This window comes from Argiope bruennichi, chromosome 11 (genome assembly GCF_947563725.1).
Source record: "Argiope bruennichi chromosome 11, qqArgBrue1.1, whole genome shotgun sequence".
Classification (NCBI taxonomy): Eukaryota; Metazoa; Arthropoda; class Arachnida; order Araneae; family Araneidae; genus Argiope; species Argiope bruennichi.
Window position 1 is genome coordinate 38,854,797 of NC_079161.1, and position 15,354 is coordinate 38,870,150.

Genomic DNA, 15,354 nt, shown 5'->3' on the forward strand with positions numbered 1-15,354 from the left:
TTCAAATGACTATAAAATTGTTTCATTTACCACAGCTTCTTTTTTTTATAAGACAGTCCTTCAATAATACAATTTGCAACTTCTAAAGAAATTGTTGTAACTTAAGTAGTTGTAGAGTAAAAAAATGTAGATCAAAAATTCTCATAATCCACTATTACTATGCCCCTTCCCCTAGAAAATAGAGCACTTCTTGCCCAATTTCCCAATTTCCTTTGTCTTTTACTGAATTTCCCCTTAGAAAGTAATACTGACATTTGTTTCATTTACTTTTGTCTTAATATATATGATTTATATTCATTTTTATTTAATTTTTTTAGAAATATAATTGAGATGCTGGCAATGGTTATAGCAACATCATTTAAATTTTAGTCATGTTGGAAGTCGCGATTTTGCCGGGTAAATTATTTAGAATCATTTCGTTTTCGTTTTAACTACATTTTTAGGCTTTTTTTCCATTCCGCGAATTTGAAGTAATAGAAAATTACTTATTAAGATTTTTCGTGACTTTATTTTTTTGGCAAAATTTAATTTTTCGAAAATATGAAATCTTGAACTGTGTAAACCGTACTTCGACAGAATTTCAAAATATCTCTCTAGAATTTAAAAAAAAATTAATAACAATAAATAATATTTAACTTTCATAATATTTAATAATATTATAATTTTTATAATAATTGCTAATATTTGATAAATACTTTTCAAATTTACCTTTCTCTTTAACCGTTAGACCTGATTTAATTAAGCTACTCAATGTTCCAGGGTTCATTTTGTAGTTTGCTTCAATATTTAAAAGTTTTCAGTTACAAATTTCCATTTAGATTAATAACATTTTATTTAAATACAAAAAAAATGATTATTAAAATTTTCCCTCTCTTATATTCGGTCTGATATCCTGATGCATGATATAATAATATATTATGATACATTCTAATAATCTAAAAAGTTTTATCGATCTGTCTTTACTTTAAAAATATAAAAGGGTACTTTTCCTTTAGCCGGCGCAAATGTCCGCAATTGTGAGACCAAACGCGAATTTGGCGTAAGAAATTCAGCGAAAATCTACATTATTTGGCGATTTTTTGCTAGCGCCCGGCTAACGGATTGTGAACCAAATGCGAATTTGGCGGAATTCTACATTATTTGGCGATTTTTCGCTTGCGCCCGGCTAACGGAAAAGTAGCTATGAAAGTACTTTTATTATTTTAAAAACATTTCTTTATCCTTTATTTATTGTATTAGAGATCAACAATTAACATTATTACAAATTTAGTAATTATGCTCTACGAAAGTTTATGAGAAATTAGGCAAAAATGATAATACTACGAATAAAGAAGTAGAAACTTATGATTCAACAAGTTCAAAAAAGGTTTGACGACAAGATGGTTGCTCTGCATTTAGTTCCCTGAGAACTTGACCCACATCAGTACGACTTTGAATGGACGAAATTACCAATATGTCAACAAAAATTTTTTCTAGGAGTCTTTTTTTCTGTCTCCTCATACATTATAAATAAAAAGCATATCTCATTAGTGTATTCATTTATAATTTTAAAAGCATTTACACATTTGATAAGTACTTAATTACGATGACATTATAATTATCAGTGTCCAGAGGTTAAGGACCATCAAATTCAAACATTCCGAGAATTTCTTCATACATTAGTATATTTTAACATTAACTTTATGCTTTAAATCAACCATATGTCTGAGAGCAATCTTCAATGTTCATACTTGAATATTAGTTTATTTGCCATGCAATAACCTGCTGTTCTAATAAAGACCATTAAATTATATTCATGGAAATGTTGCTTGTTTTCAGTCAGAATACAGAGTTTTATGTTAGTGTATAAATTCATGTAAATAGTTCAATAAAATATCGTTAATATTTCTTTCAGAATGCAGAGGTTGCAATGCAGGATTAGGTGAAAATGGTGAAACGACAAACTGTAGTTATGTGTGTGGAATAATTGCATCTGAAGGGTAAGTGAAAGTCTCTAATATCAATTGAAATTGTATGCGATTGAATTGCATTGATGTTTCTTTCTAGCGATGATATTAAATTAAAAATAAGACCACGGAAAATAGTTTTTGAATGACTGAGAAAGAGATTAAAGTACTAAAAATAACAAATTGTCGATCTTTTTAATTGATTATCACTAACACCAATGCCACTATATCAATAGCTCCACACATACTCAAAAAAAAAAAAAAAAAATTACAACACAGCCGAGAACATCTTGGACTGTTATTTATTAAACGGGATTTACATGAACGGGGAATTTACATATGCAGCGCCATCTGTCGCTTATAGGATACAATAAAAGAAGCAAGGCGTAAACATGAATAGAGATGGAATGTTAAGTTGCACAATCATGAAAACTGAAAAATGCCAATAATTAACGACTGCATATCTAAATATAAAGACATTGATGAAGTTTTCCCTGTATATGCATGCAATTTAGACATGCTCCTCGAACGATTTTGAGCTCCAAAATGCCAAATAATTTTTTATAAACTTCATTTAAGCTACTAACGTTATAAAATGTGATCAATACTTGTTTTTGTCAAAAGCTGCACAATATCATCAAAACTTGAATAAAGAAAATAAGTGTTAAGCAAAAGAAAACTAAGCATTTTAGGGGTTTTAGCAGCTAAGAGGATTCAATATACAAGGCAGCGTTGACTAAAAGCATAAAAAAAGACTTATTGACAAAGATATTCTGCAGTAAGAAATTAATATTACACTGTTCTTATTTTAAAATACAATAATGTTTAATTCCAGCATGACATTGAATCTTTTTAGATGCATGAGACCTCTTCTGCACAAATAAAATCTTTACATATAATTTAATGAAATCAAATGGTGTTCGTATCCTCATTTTAAAAAATATCTCTGTTATTACAACCGTGTTCACAGTCAAATATCTTATTTTTCCACGTTATATTCTCAGTTCACCCAGTGAATTCATGTTAATATTGGACTTGCAGGTACCCATTTCCTCATCTTTATTACTTTTCGTCCGAAGAAGACTTCATCAACCACCAACACTACGTCCATACTTGGAATCTTCGCGTCTCTGGGAGCTTACTAGTAGAGCTCGAGTTCAAAGATTTCGATGTGCCAGCCACTGCAGGTTCCAGAAACTGCACGGAAGAGAATGGTGTTCTTTGGATCTACAATGGAGAAGGAACCGAGAGGAAAAACTTGATTGGCGGTTTTTGCAATCTCAACAAAGAAGGCATTATCCACTCTACAACTAGTGCTATGACTTTGGTCTATGTCACAAGATGGCGGAAAGTTGGAAACGGACGAGGATTCCATGCAGTTTACAGAGGTGTGAAAAAACCTGCATCTGTTAACGAAGGTAAGTATCTTGCTGCCAAATCATAACAAGTTATTTTCGTTTAATCCAGTTTAGTTTATATTAGCACCAATTTTCAAGCATTACGAATTCTATTTACGAATGCCCTTTAATTTTTAAACGTGATGTGATTAGAGGACAATGTTTGTCTCCTCTCAAAGATTCCACTTCACACTTTGAATCTTTGTTACAATCAAGTTTGAGCACTACATCCGAAACTTTACCACAAGAAAAATGCTTAAAGACCATTTCTCAAACTGTAGTTGTAAGCACTTCATTGACAGAAGACGCATGTTGGATATTGTTTCAATATAGATAATAATTTTTAAAATATATTTTTCAAGTTTTCAAGACAAACTCTTTTGCAATTTCTTATAATTCGTGGGATCAGTGGTAAGAAAATAAGGAAATTGCTTGTAATAAAACTAAAAATTGAAGTTGAAAATTAAAGATTTCAATTTTGTAATATGATGTGATGAAAATATTTTTATATACGAGTATTTTCATAAAAACTATTTATTATCACGCTTTGCTTGAATTAGATGAGTGAAGAGCCTTATTGCCTAAGCACTTCTACTCAATTTAAGGTAGCTAGTAGCACAGGAAAAAAAACTGAAGTAATATACCATTGGTTCATTAGTTAGGTAAAAAAAAAAGGGATTGTTTATTTGTGCTTAAGGTGTAAATTGAAGCAGTTTTTTAAAGGCGATTTAAATTTCTGAAGAAGCTATGGAAGATTAAGTGGCAAAGTCCATTTAGTAGTAGGGTAAGGAAAGGCGTATTTTCCATTACAGTGGGCATAGTTAATTTCTTCCTCGATTATGGGATTTTCATGAATTTTGAGTTGATTAAAAAATTTTCTTGAAAGTTTTTTGATGAAATCATTGATATTTGGAGTTTTAAGATCTCTTTGTAAAATATCTTTCCGGATAAACCAAGGAGCATTGATAATAATACGAAATAATTTATTTTGTAAATCTTGAATTTTGTAGGAATTTGAAAGGGGGAATGAGAGGGTAAGAGGGATAATGAAATGAATTTAGTCCGAAACTTATCAAGGGAATCTTAATTATATGGAAATCTTTAATATAAAAAGATGCTCTGGTTCTTTAAGAAACGCGGTTGTTAGTAAGTTAGCTAATAATATCAAGATCAATTTTCTTGTATCTTGTCTTAATAAAAATCTCAAAAAAGTATTTGCTTGGCTCTCAGTAAGAAACTTCTTGGAAAACACCCTTTGATCTTTTCCATATTAAATATAAATCAATATCTCAAAATTCAAAAATTAATCAACAAATCATAGGATATTTGTAGCTTATCACTACAAGTCCAATTTATGTTCACATGATGATTGCATCCGTGGAAACTAATATTTTCTAGACCCTTACATAATCATCCGTTCTGTGACAAAAGATTGCCATGTCATTAACGTCAAAGTTGAAAATCTATAAATCTGGTTTTAAAGAATTATACATACGCAGGCAATACCCCAAACCTAGCCAGAGGCCATACGAGAAACTTGATGGAGCCCACCTACAATGAAGGAAAAATCGACAGGTGATGACATTGGACACTTGTAAACAGCAGAGGACCCTCTAGAGAGAGCGCATATTAGTTAAGGAAAAAAAAGAACAGAAAAAACATTACATTTTACATTACATATTAAAATGTGAAATATTAATGTGATGTATATTAAATGTATGTTAACTTTTTTTACATTAGAAGAGAACTAAAGTCAATAAAAAAATTTCTCTACCACGAATTAAAAATATTTTGAAGATACAGTGTAAAAAAGGGTATGATATTGCCATAGATTAGGAAGCCTTCAAGGCACGCCTATGAATTTCTACAGTATTAATTAATGTATTCATTTATATATTAATCTTTTTCCTTCGTTTTATGCTTCATATTTCTTCAGAGAAAATGTTATCAATCTATGAACTTTATCAGGTAAGTACCTTATAGTGTACGCAGATTATAGTACAGAAATGAAAGAATTTTGATAGAATGATGACCCATAACAATAATTATGAGAATGTTTTACCTGTTTCAATATTTGAAAACAAAGAGTTATGTCTGAGTTATACTTGTTTTTTCAGATAAATTAGTCAATGTCGCTGAAGGAAAGCCTACCAAACAATCCAGCACCATGAATGGCAGGTACGCATTTTTAGGAGTCGATGGCAACACAAATTCCGCAGCTGGGTTTGCAACGTGTACTGCCACAGAATTCGAAAGAGATCCATGGTGGCAGGTCGATTTGCAGAAGCGATACCATATTTATGGATTTGAATTATATAGCACTAAATCTGAAAATCAAGTAAGTATTCTCTGAAATATCGTTTTCCAAATCATTTATCCTTTCTACGCCAATGAACATGGGCTATTTTTCGAAGATGCCAATATTGGATGTTTCTGTTCGTTTCATTAACTTGTCATACATGGACCTAAAAGCTTTCCTATATATCTTTCAGGAAAGGGCACCAGAAGAAGGTTGGCCTGATGGTCAGTATGGACTACCGATGCCCGTTTGCGGATGCCCTACCGGAACAGGATTCGAGTGGAAAAAAGGCTTACGCTATCAGGATATGCAATACGATATTATACAAGACAGCAAAGTCTTGCATTGGTCCTGGGGAATGCTTCTTAAAGGTGAAGTATTTATTCTTCAAGGATAGTGTTTTAGATCTGATGCAAACCTCCGTAAGGGATATTTTTGAATACGCTGGTGTGAGATAAAGGTTTTTTAAATTTAAAATTAAATTCATGAGAAGACTGCAGTAATAGGTAACCATCAGAAAGTCTTGAAATTTTGATACAGTTGTTAGGTAATGATGAAAAATTTTCTATGGCTGTAAAGCGTAGTCCCAATAGCCACTACAAAGTGCGCAAGATTTCTATAAATATGCGTACTTAGCATGAACCACACAATTTCAGGCAGAAAAATTCAATTTGGTGAAATGTTCAGGAACCATGTTATTTCGATTCTAGGTAGTAAACAATTGATCCAGTACAATTTTATAATTTCTCTGTGCAACCTTTAGAAGACCCACATTCTATGGCATGCTTACTAATCAACTATTGCACTTTCTATACAATATTTAAGAACCACTGCAGATCATTGACCTTCATACCGAACATACATTTTTCCCCCTTATTTGACAAATATGTCGTTATTTTATGTTATGCACTCTAAATGAAGTTTTTCTGCAATTCGCATTAGGGTAGTTGGAGAGATCATTTTATTTCCTATGGAAAACCTTTCCCTCTCCTCCTTATAATACTTCTCAGATTTCAAGAGTTTCTGGTGAATATGTTTTTCTGTAGCCCTCTCAAAAACTTACAATTTAATTTGGCACAATGTGCCCTGAAATTCAAATCATTTTGAAACAAATGGTATAGTTTGTAGCCAATATTAAAACAAATTCAGTGTACATGCAATATCGTAAAAAAGCCATAATGGATTTAATCCCACTGCTTTTGGATTTTAGGATAATAATTATTTCAATAACGTTAATATGCAAGCCATCTAGTTGTCCTTATGTAAAATCACATTAGAAATGCATAATCCACGATTATTTTTTTTTGAATAATAAATAATTTTGCTATTGTTATTTTTAAATATTTGTTCCAAATATCAGTTATTTCAATCATATTATTAATTAAAAATTATTAATTAGTATTAAATATAAAATTTATAATTAATACTTAATTTACTAATTTAAGTAACGTGTGATTGAATTAATTTATCTACTTCAGCAAACTTCTTAAATTGGATTTTTTTCAAAACTATTTATTTAATCTCTTTATTGGAGTAGACCATTTTCTGAAAAATTTGAATTAAAAATATATGTCATTTCTTTAAAATGTTTACTTTAGTTCAATATTCTACAAATAGATGACGCCAGTAGTAAATAGAATATATGCAGTCATGTCACAAGCACGTTCCAATGAAGTCGCCGCTCCGATAAATTTCAGTGATATGCAATGCAATGATACGATAATTCCGAGAATAACCGGTTCTTTCACTTTTTAACCCATTCACAGATCGTATCGACTGTTATTTAATATTGTGATCCAAGACCTGTAATTGAAATATCGCCAGTAAGATCGTATCAAGGATTTGAATCACACTCCTCTTTGAAAAGTATTGATCACTGGTATTTGTGACTTTTTGATATTGGTTACGTAATAACTGCTCGTAAAATATTCGTCATCCCTAAATCACATAAGAGTTGTCTGACATTACATAAGGACTCAGTGTAAGGACTGCTTACATTTACATAAGGATCGCTTGACTTAAAGAGAAGAGAGAAAGGAAGAAAAGGATTTATATGAGTTATGAAGGGAAGCACAAATGAAAGACAACCATCCCAGAATTTGAAATCCAGTTCTTTCTGAAGTTCCGTTTCTGTTCACTGATGGGTTTCTTTGCAATTTCATCTTGATTCTCAGCATTCCAGCTTATCTTTATTAGTAACCTGTTTACTTTCTGTTAGTGGCCAGCAATCTCACGGTGCCTACAAAGCAAATTTTGCATTACATTGATGAACTTATTTAATTGTAATGCAGGAATGCAATCATTAATTCAGTGAGGAAGAGATTTTTGGAAATCATTGTACTTGCGCGCAAATTGTCTTAGAAAGAAGACTCAGTTTTTATGCTAATAAAATTTTAGAAACATTATTTATTGAAAATATGCTTTGTAGAGGGACGAGACTCTTTATAACTTCATTATGAGGTAAATGAAAATGATAAATGAGTTTCAGGAACAGTTATTTAATTATTTTCTGTTCCACACTTCAAAAGACAAAACAAACACGAACACGAAAATACACAACATTCTTTAGAATACAATGACCCCCAGAAGGATCATGGGAAATATACATTGATGTTAATAAGGTAACGCCATCTGTTGTATCAAAAGAGAAGGCAGTAAAGTTATGTAACCACTACAATTTTATATTTTGAAAAAATATTAAAAACTTATATAAATATGAAATAAAACACTGCTATTTAGCAACTAAAAAAGGAGGCCGAAATAAAATAATAAATACAGTAATGACGCTAAATGGATACGCCATAGATAAAGTCTTTCCGAGAATCCAAAAATAAAAATATCTAATCATTAATGTCAAAATAATATTCTAAGATAAGTAGGACTTTAAACACATTCGAAAGAAATAATGTGAGTTAAATCTTGGTATCTACAAGGTGTATATGCAAATAAAATTATAAACCTTGAAATAATAATAAAATATAAAAATATCCATTCTATGTACATAACTATTTTTCTATGACAGGAGGACTTCAAAAATTTAGAATACCTGGAAGCCCTTTGCTGAAAACTGCCGTAGAACAACATTTCTGCGTGAAAACAGAAAATTCCACCAAACATCGTAAATGGCCACCTGGTGAATATTGCATACTACAATATGGTGACACCTGCCCGGAGGGCTTCGACAGTGGATACATCACTTGGATAGACACTCGTCGGAATGCTTCAGAAAGTCGTGTCAATGGAGCTTTACCTACTGGAAACTACACAGCAGAAACAACAAGAATCTTTTTCTGCTGCAGAAAAGATGGCAGTGCCCAGAACATGATCAGGCTGCCCAAAGATGCCCCGTTCTATCTCTTGAAGTTCCAGAAATACTGCCAAAAAGTCGAAGGAATGTCGGTGACAGAACAATTTTTCCACTTCAATGAAGATGTGCCATCTTTGCAGCCATCGGGCAGTTTTGAGGATGTGGACGGCATGGAGAAATACAAGAAGCCTCACCCTAGCATAGATAAAGGGTATGAGAAAGGAATAGCTTTGGAATATTGTTATTACGATATATGTAAGTAATAATGTTTGACTGTTTTTATTCATAACTTTAGATTGTTTCTATTGTGTTTTAAACAGAATCCCTTTAGACAATATATTATGTTTTCTTGATAACGGTTTATTCCTAATCATTTCAATCTGCCTAAAATATTGCGTCACAGCTATTTAAAAGAACTCTATCCACTCTCAACTTCAAAAACATTTATATTTTTCATTCAGTAAATCAAATAAATAGCTATCAATCAACTATATTCTTTTGAGGTGTACACTTAAGTACAGGATTTTTCATTTCCTGTAATTTAATTTGAAATCTTGGATGAATATTTATGCATTTTAAACAAAAAAAAAAGTCAGGAGTTTATTGGAGGACTCATTAACGAAAATGAAGAAACCGATGAAATCACTTTCTCATCTTTCATTGTTTTCAAAAACGCGTCGAAACATTGAAAAATAGGCCCATAACGTACAAAAATTTATCTAAATTTACCCACCAATTATTACATACTACAATTTGCAAATATCTGTCCAAATGGATGCAGCACGTAGATGAACATCCATCGAAATTCTGAAAAAGCAACATTGACAACTACATCAAACATTTTCTTCTACTTCTTGTGTGCAGCCTACCACTCCACCAGCACTGAATGAAGCAGTATCGACAGGATTTGTAGTGACCGACTATTACCTTAATCATAACCCTCCATAACACCGGCCGATTCTCCGAACTGGCATCCTCTTCGAGTGGCTAGATTGCACCTAGCCACAAAGTGGTCAATATCTGACCTTCCTCTTCATCTTCCCCTACACCCATTATCTTGTAAACAAGAAGCAGACATTTTTTTCTACTGCAGGGAGAATGGCTTTGTTGAAAACATGATTAAGCTACGCGATTTTGCTACTTCAGGAAATTCCAGAATTATGTCAAAAATTTGAAGATATGTTGATGACAGACTAATTTGTTCATGAAATGCGCCAACTTTGCGATCTCCTGACAGTTTTGAAAGGACGTACAGCATGGAAAGATTAAAACGCTTCATCCCAATGTACTAAATTTTAAAAAATGTGAAATATCTTCGAAATATATTATATTGTATTATTATAATATGCATAGTTAGAAATGATTGGATTGTCTTAATGTTTTAATCAATACTTTTATGGGGATTACAGTGTATTCGAAACAATATAAATGAAATATCTTTAAAAGGATTGTAGTTTGAACATCATTTTCCTTTTTTTTCAATATTTTCTTATTAATTTCGATACTTCAAAGAAGCCTTGCATCATCGCAAATCAGTTATTAATAGATCATTCACATTTCATTATATCTATCTTTAATTTTGGAATTTAGCTGAATGATTTGCAATCTTTCTTTTTCTGTGAATAAGTAATTTGCTTTTTTCCAATGATAAGAATAAAAAGAACAGCAAATTCTTGATAACAAACTTTAATTTTGATGATCATTTGCTTTAGTTTTGATGATTGTGATGATTATTCAGATGTTAGTGGCAACACTTTTAACATTGGACTGATCATAAATTTGATGTTATCGTATTTCAAAAAAGTAAACTACCAGGAAATACGTCACTCTGATGAAGTGTTTCATTACACATTGCGTTTACATTCGTTTAAAATAACAAAGAACGCTTAATACAATTCAAGAGAAAATTGTGTTTAAATTAGATTATATTTTCATATATCTTATTAATTCAACAGCTAAATACTGGGCCAACAGATCATTTCTAAAACATGAGAGATAAACCTATAGTTCCTTTTGAAAAATATTCTAAATAATGTATATAAATAATTATATTTTACATTAAATAAGACAATGAATAATCTTGTGAAAAAAATACAAAATCTAATTTTTTTTCTATAATTATCTGCCATATTTAGTAAATATCTTTGATTAACAATATTTCTACGTATTTTTATTAAAATCTTTAACTTATGTCTAATTTTAACAAAATAAAGCAAAAAAAAAAAAGTATTGTTCCACATTTCTGCGAATAAAATCAAATTAGTTATGAAGCTTTAAATTTCGCTATTTCAGACATTTTCAGACAAATTAAATGGTTGCGGCGAAGAATACTCCCCACCATGGATGACTTTTCTTGAAACGAGCCTTTAATTGATCTGAAATAAAGAAATTCAAAGCCTTTCTCCAGAATGATTGACTAATCACCAAAAGGCGTTTTCTCCAGTCGCCCAGTGATTGGGTTAAAGCGATGAAATACGAAACATCATGATTGATCAAATTTGGTATCATAACAGTAGAAATTTTTACTTAGAATGTTAGTGTAAAAAGAACATTTTATCAGCTAAGACTATTAGAGCCAGGGGAATATATAAAAATTAAGATTTCGTGACTTTTTTAACAAAACTTTCAGCAAACAATATGTCATTTAGAATATTTTCAAAATGGAAGTATAAACATTTCTTTAATGGTTTAGACATTCGATGTTGAATTATTATTTATGTCAAAATCCATTATATATTCAATTCGGGATTTTCTCAAATTTCTTAAGATGTATGATCTTCGTTGCTTTAATCATTATTTAGCTTAAACAATATGTTTTAATTTTCAGCACAAAGTCTTCGCGGATTTCGTGTAACAGTTGACGACTCAGGGCTCATCAATACCTTCACTCGATTCTATGATGAATTGTCCTATAGCATTTCCCACACGGAAGTTGGACTTTTTCTCAATTCGTATGCTTGTTACGTATATCCAGTCACCATGCCAGAGTTTACTGTCTTGAAAGTCAACTGCTCTCAGCCAATTTATGGTCAGTTCGTTACGTTGCATGTATACAACAGATTCGATAGTCTTCGTTTTTGTGAAATAAAAGTCTTTGCTAAAGGTAAATGCAGTATTCCAATAAACATTAAATACTTGGTTGCAATATTAGTATATTGTATTTCCATTTCCTTGTCATGAGCTTTCTAAATTTTATATATACTGATATGTGAACTCATATATGTTTGTCAATTGATAAACTGACTAAACTGTTTATATACCAGCGGACATAGCCACTCAACAAAGCAACTAGTTTGATAATTGGCATTTGAACATGTAATGCTGATGCCAAATTTCCAGATTTATATCAAAGTTTTGATCCAATAATTCACTGAAAGAGGAAGTCCATACCTTTTTCTTTTCATTCTACTATAAAGTTAAATATAAAATGCGCTAAAACTGCACAAGATTTGAGAATGCAAAGGAAAGAATATCTTCTCTTGTTTAGTGATCGTATTCATATATGTAACGATTATAGTTCCCAAAATTTTTTTTGTAAAAAAATGTAAAACCACTATCATTCAAAATCTAAATGCATAATTTTTAGCATTTGTAATGCTTTTTTTAGCACTTTATAAACGCGAAAATAAGAAAAAGGTTTTTAATTCATAGACATCTGGAATAAAAAGACTTTTCTGATGTTCTTTTATATGGAATATTTTTTTGTAAATGATTGATAAATCGCAGTTCTCAGAAGATAATAATTGCATGATAGATCTACATATTTAACATACTTTTCTGGTTATTCAATATGTACTTAATCAATACTTCTTTGTGATATTTTTATATTTCTGGCGAGATGGTGGTAAAAAAAAAGAAATAATATACATTAAATGCTCTTCCAGTTTCTTGACACATCTTAAAGAATATTACTGTGTTAATTATTTTTATTTTCTGGCTATATTTCGATGAAACACATATAAAATAATTGCATTTTTGATAGAATCTTGCGGTCAACCATTAGGCTTGGCGTCAGAAGAAATCTTCGATTCGGCAATCACTGCTTCTTCTAGTGATGATGTGGAAAAATATTCGCATTTCCATACAAATGCAAGACTAAATGCAAATCAAGGATGGTGTGCTAAACATGAAAACAAAAATCCAGAATTAACAGTAAGATAACGTATTATTTTAACGTTTAATATGTCTGCAATTGAATAATAAATATTCTTTGAGCATTTCAGTTTTAAAAAATTATATTTAATTCAATTAATAATTATTGTATGAAGCAATTTTCATTATCTGTCACTAGATGGCAATGCTTTTCATAAGAAATATTAATTGATTATTTGTTTGAATTTAATTTAATATGATGATTATATTTAATTTGAATAATCTTTAAAAATTGTAGTTTTGAGTAACAAATTGAAAATGTTTCTGAGGAGGTTTAAGTAACTGATTTTTTAAAAAGCTTCAGTTTTCGATGCAGATATTTAATCGCAAGTCATTAATAGAAGTGATTATGAGGATGGTTTCAAAAATACATATATATCTCGTTGTAATATAATATTTTTACTATTACCAACATCATAAAAATTAAGGAAAAATTTCTTTGTACAATATACATATTACTTTGAAATGACAAATTTACTGATTTGTTTCTATATTAACTTTTAGGTAGACTTATTGAACATAACTACAGTAACAGGAATTATTCTTCAAGGCCTGAACGGTGCACCCAAGAAAACTATTGCGAAGCAATTTTATGTATTTTTCAGCAATGATTCCACTAGTTGGGTATCAGAAGAAGAACCTGTGGGACAACAGAAAGTTGGCATATCTTTTAATATTATAATGAATTTATGTTTAACAATATCAGTTGCTTCTTAATTTTCCTAATTAGCAATAGGAAGTAGTAGAATACAAATATTTTACCAACAATATTGTACAATATGAAAATAACTTCAAGAGATTAAAAATTTTAAAACTATCTTTAATGTTGAAGAATTATAAGACACCGAAAGAGGAATTAAAAATCTTCCTGAATAATTCAATGATTAATTGAATTATTAAGGGAAAAGAAAGAATTTTTCGACAATAAAATGCAAAATTATCATGAAGATTTTAAAAATCTTTTATTAAGAAATAAATTATAAAGATATTTAAGAGAGAGAGAGAGAGAGAGATTAAAAGCTATTTTAAAATTTATTAAGAATTATTATTTTAAAATAAACTACTCTGGTGCTTTGCAAATGATAGAATTTTTTTAATTCCACTTAGCATTTAGCATAAAACAAAGTTGTGTTTGACATTCACCGCTTGATTTGTTCGTTGACTTAAAACTTGCAGCGGTTAATTAACGTTTCGCAAGTTCAAAATTTATTTTACTCTAAATATGGATTAAAATGATAAATAATGATATAAATTGAAAAGGAAATAAATTTCGATTGAAGAGTTATCAAGCCATGCTGTACAAAGGAATTAAGCAAAATTCTCATTTCATAATCTAACAATAGTTTTTTAGAATTTCAAGTTTTGGTATAACAGATGGGGTTATATATATTAAAACAATTTCATACAGTAATGTACAATATTACATAGTATTATTTAATATATTACAATATTACATAATATTACAATATTATAAAAATTAAACAGCATTGTAACTATATTGAATTTTTATATTGTTTGAATATTGAGGAACAATATTGTACAACATTATTTTTGAAAATTGTACAGTGTTTTCAACATTATGCACTATTTTTGGTAATGTATTTATTTTTCTTCAACTAGTTGAATTTCTTTTTGACGAACATTTTATGTTTGTGCAATTCCGAATCAAGATATAGTCCAGTTCTTCTTATATATCTATAGGTGTACGTCTGTGACCAGTGCGGATCCTCGGAAGTGTTTACTAATGACTTACCATTGAGATTTAACTTCCTAAAAGGAATTCGAGCCAGACTCGTGAAGATACAAATAATTGAATCTTATGAACAACCCTGTTTACGTTTGGAGATTCTAGGATGTCGTGAAAGAGGTAAGGAAACATATATTGTGCATATTTCGATTTGTCTTCTAAGATAGCATGGATGCTCGAAAATATTTTTCTCCTTTATAACTCTGTTATTGATATCTTGGATTGTAATATGGTATGCTCATCAACACTTCTCCTTATTTTAGAATTTGTTTACTACAAGACAATCTAACGTCGAAAATAATTTACTTTTTAATACCTTATGGTATTGATATCTTAGCTTTTAGTACTGTATATTACTCTTTGCATTATGATTTGTATAACACTAGAGAGCGCTAGCACTGATCATAAATTTATCTCACGGATCAGATATTCATATTTTAGATTGTAGCGCAGTCTACATTATCAATCATGTTCCTAAAGTAATAATTTATCTTCACGAGAGCATG

The 15,354-nt window shown here is 30.3% G+C and overlaps 1 protein-coding gene across 4 annotated transcripts in view; it reads left to right on the forward strand.

Moving 5' to 3' along the window:
- The window catches only part of LOC129956919 (uncharacterized), a 103,306-nt gene that overhangs the window by 23,697 nt on the left and 64,255 nt on the right, over nucleotides 1-15,354 (forward strand). For all 4 annotated transcript variants that reach the window (XM_056068957.1, XM_056068956.1, XM_056068958.1 and 1 more), the window contains 9 exons: nucleotides 1,895-1,979; nucleotides 2,988-3,364; nucleotides 5,461-5,681; nucleotides 5,836-6,013; nucleotides 8,665-9,204; nucleotides 11,777-12,052; nucleotides 12,932-13,101; nucleotides 13,606-13,758; nucleotides 14,803-14,968. In XM_056068957.1, coding sequence (XP_055924932.1) covers nucleotides 1,895-1,979; nucleotides 2,988-3,364; nucleotides 5,461-5,681; nucleotides 5,836-6,013; nucleotides 8,665-9,204; nucleotides 11,777-12,052; nucleotides 12,932-13,101; nucleotides 13,606-13,758; nucleotides 14,803-14,968 — 2,166 coding nt within the window. The remainder of the gene's footprint in view (nucleotides 1-1,894; nucleotides 1,980-2,987; nucleotides 3,365-5,460; nucleotides 5,682-5,835; nucleotides 6,014-8,664; nucleotides 9,205-11,776; nucleotides 12,053-12,931; nucleotides 13,102-13,605; nucleotides 13,759-14,802; nucleotides 14,969-15,354) is intronic.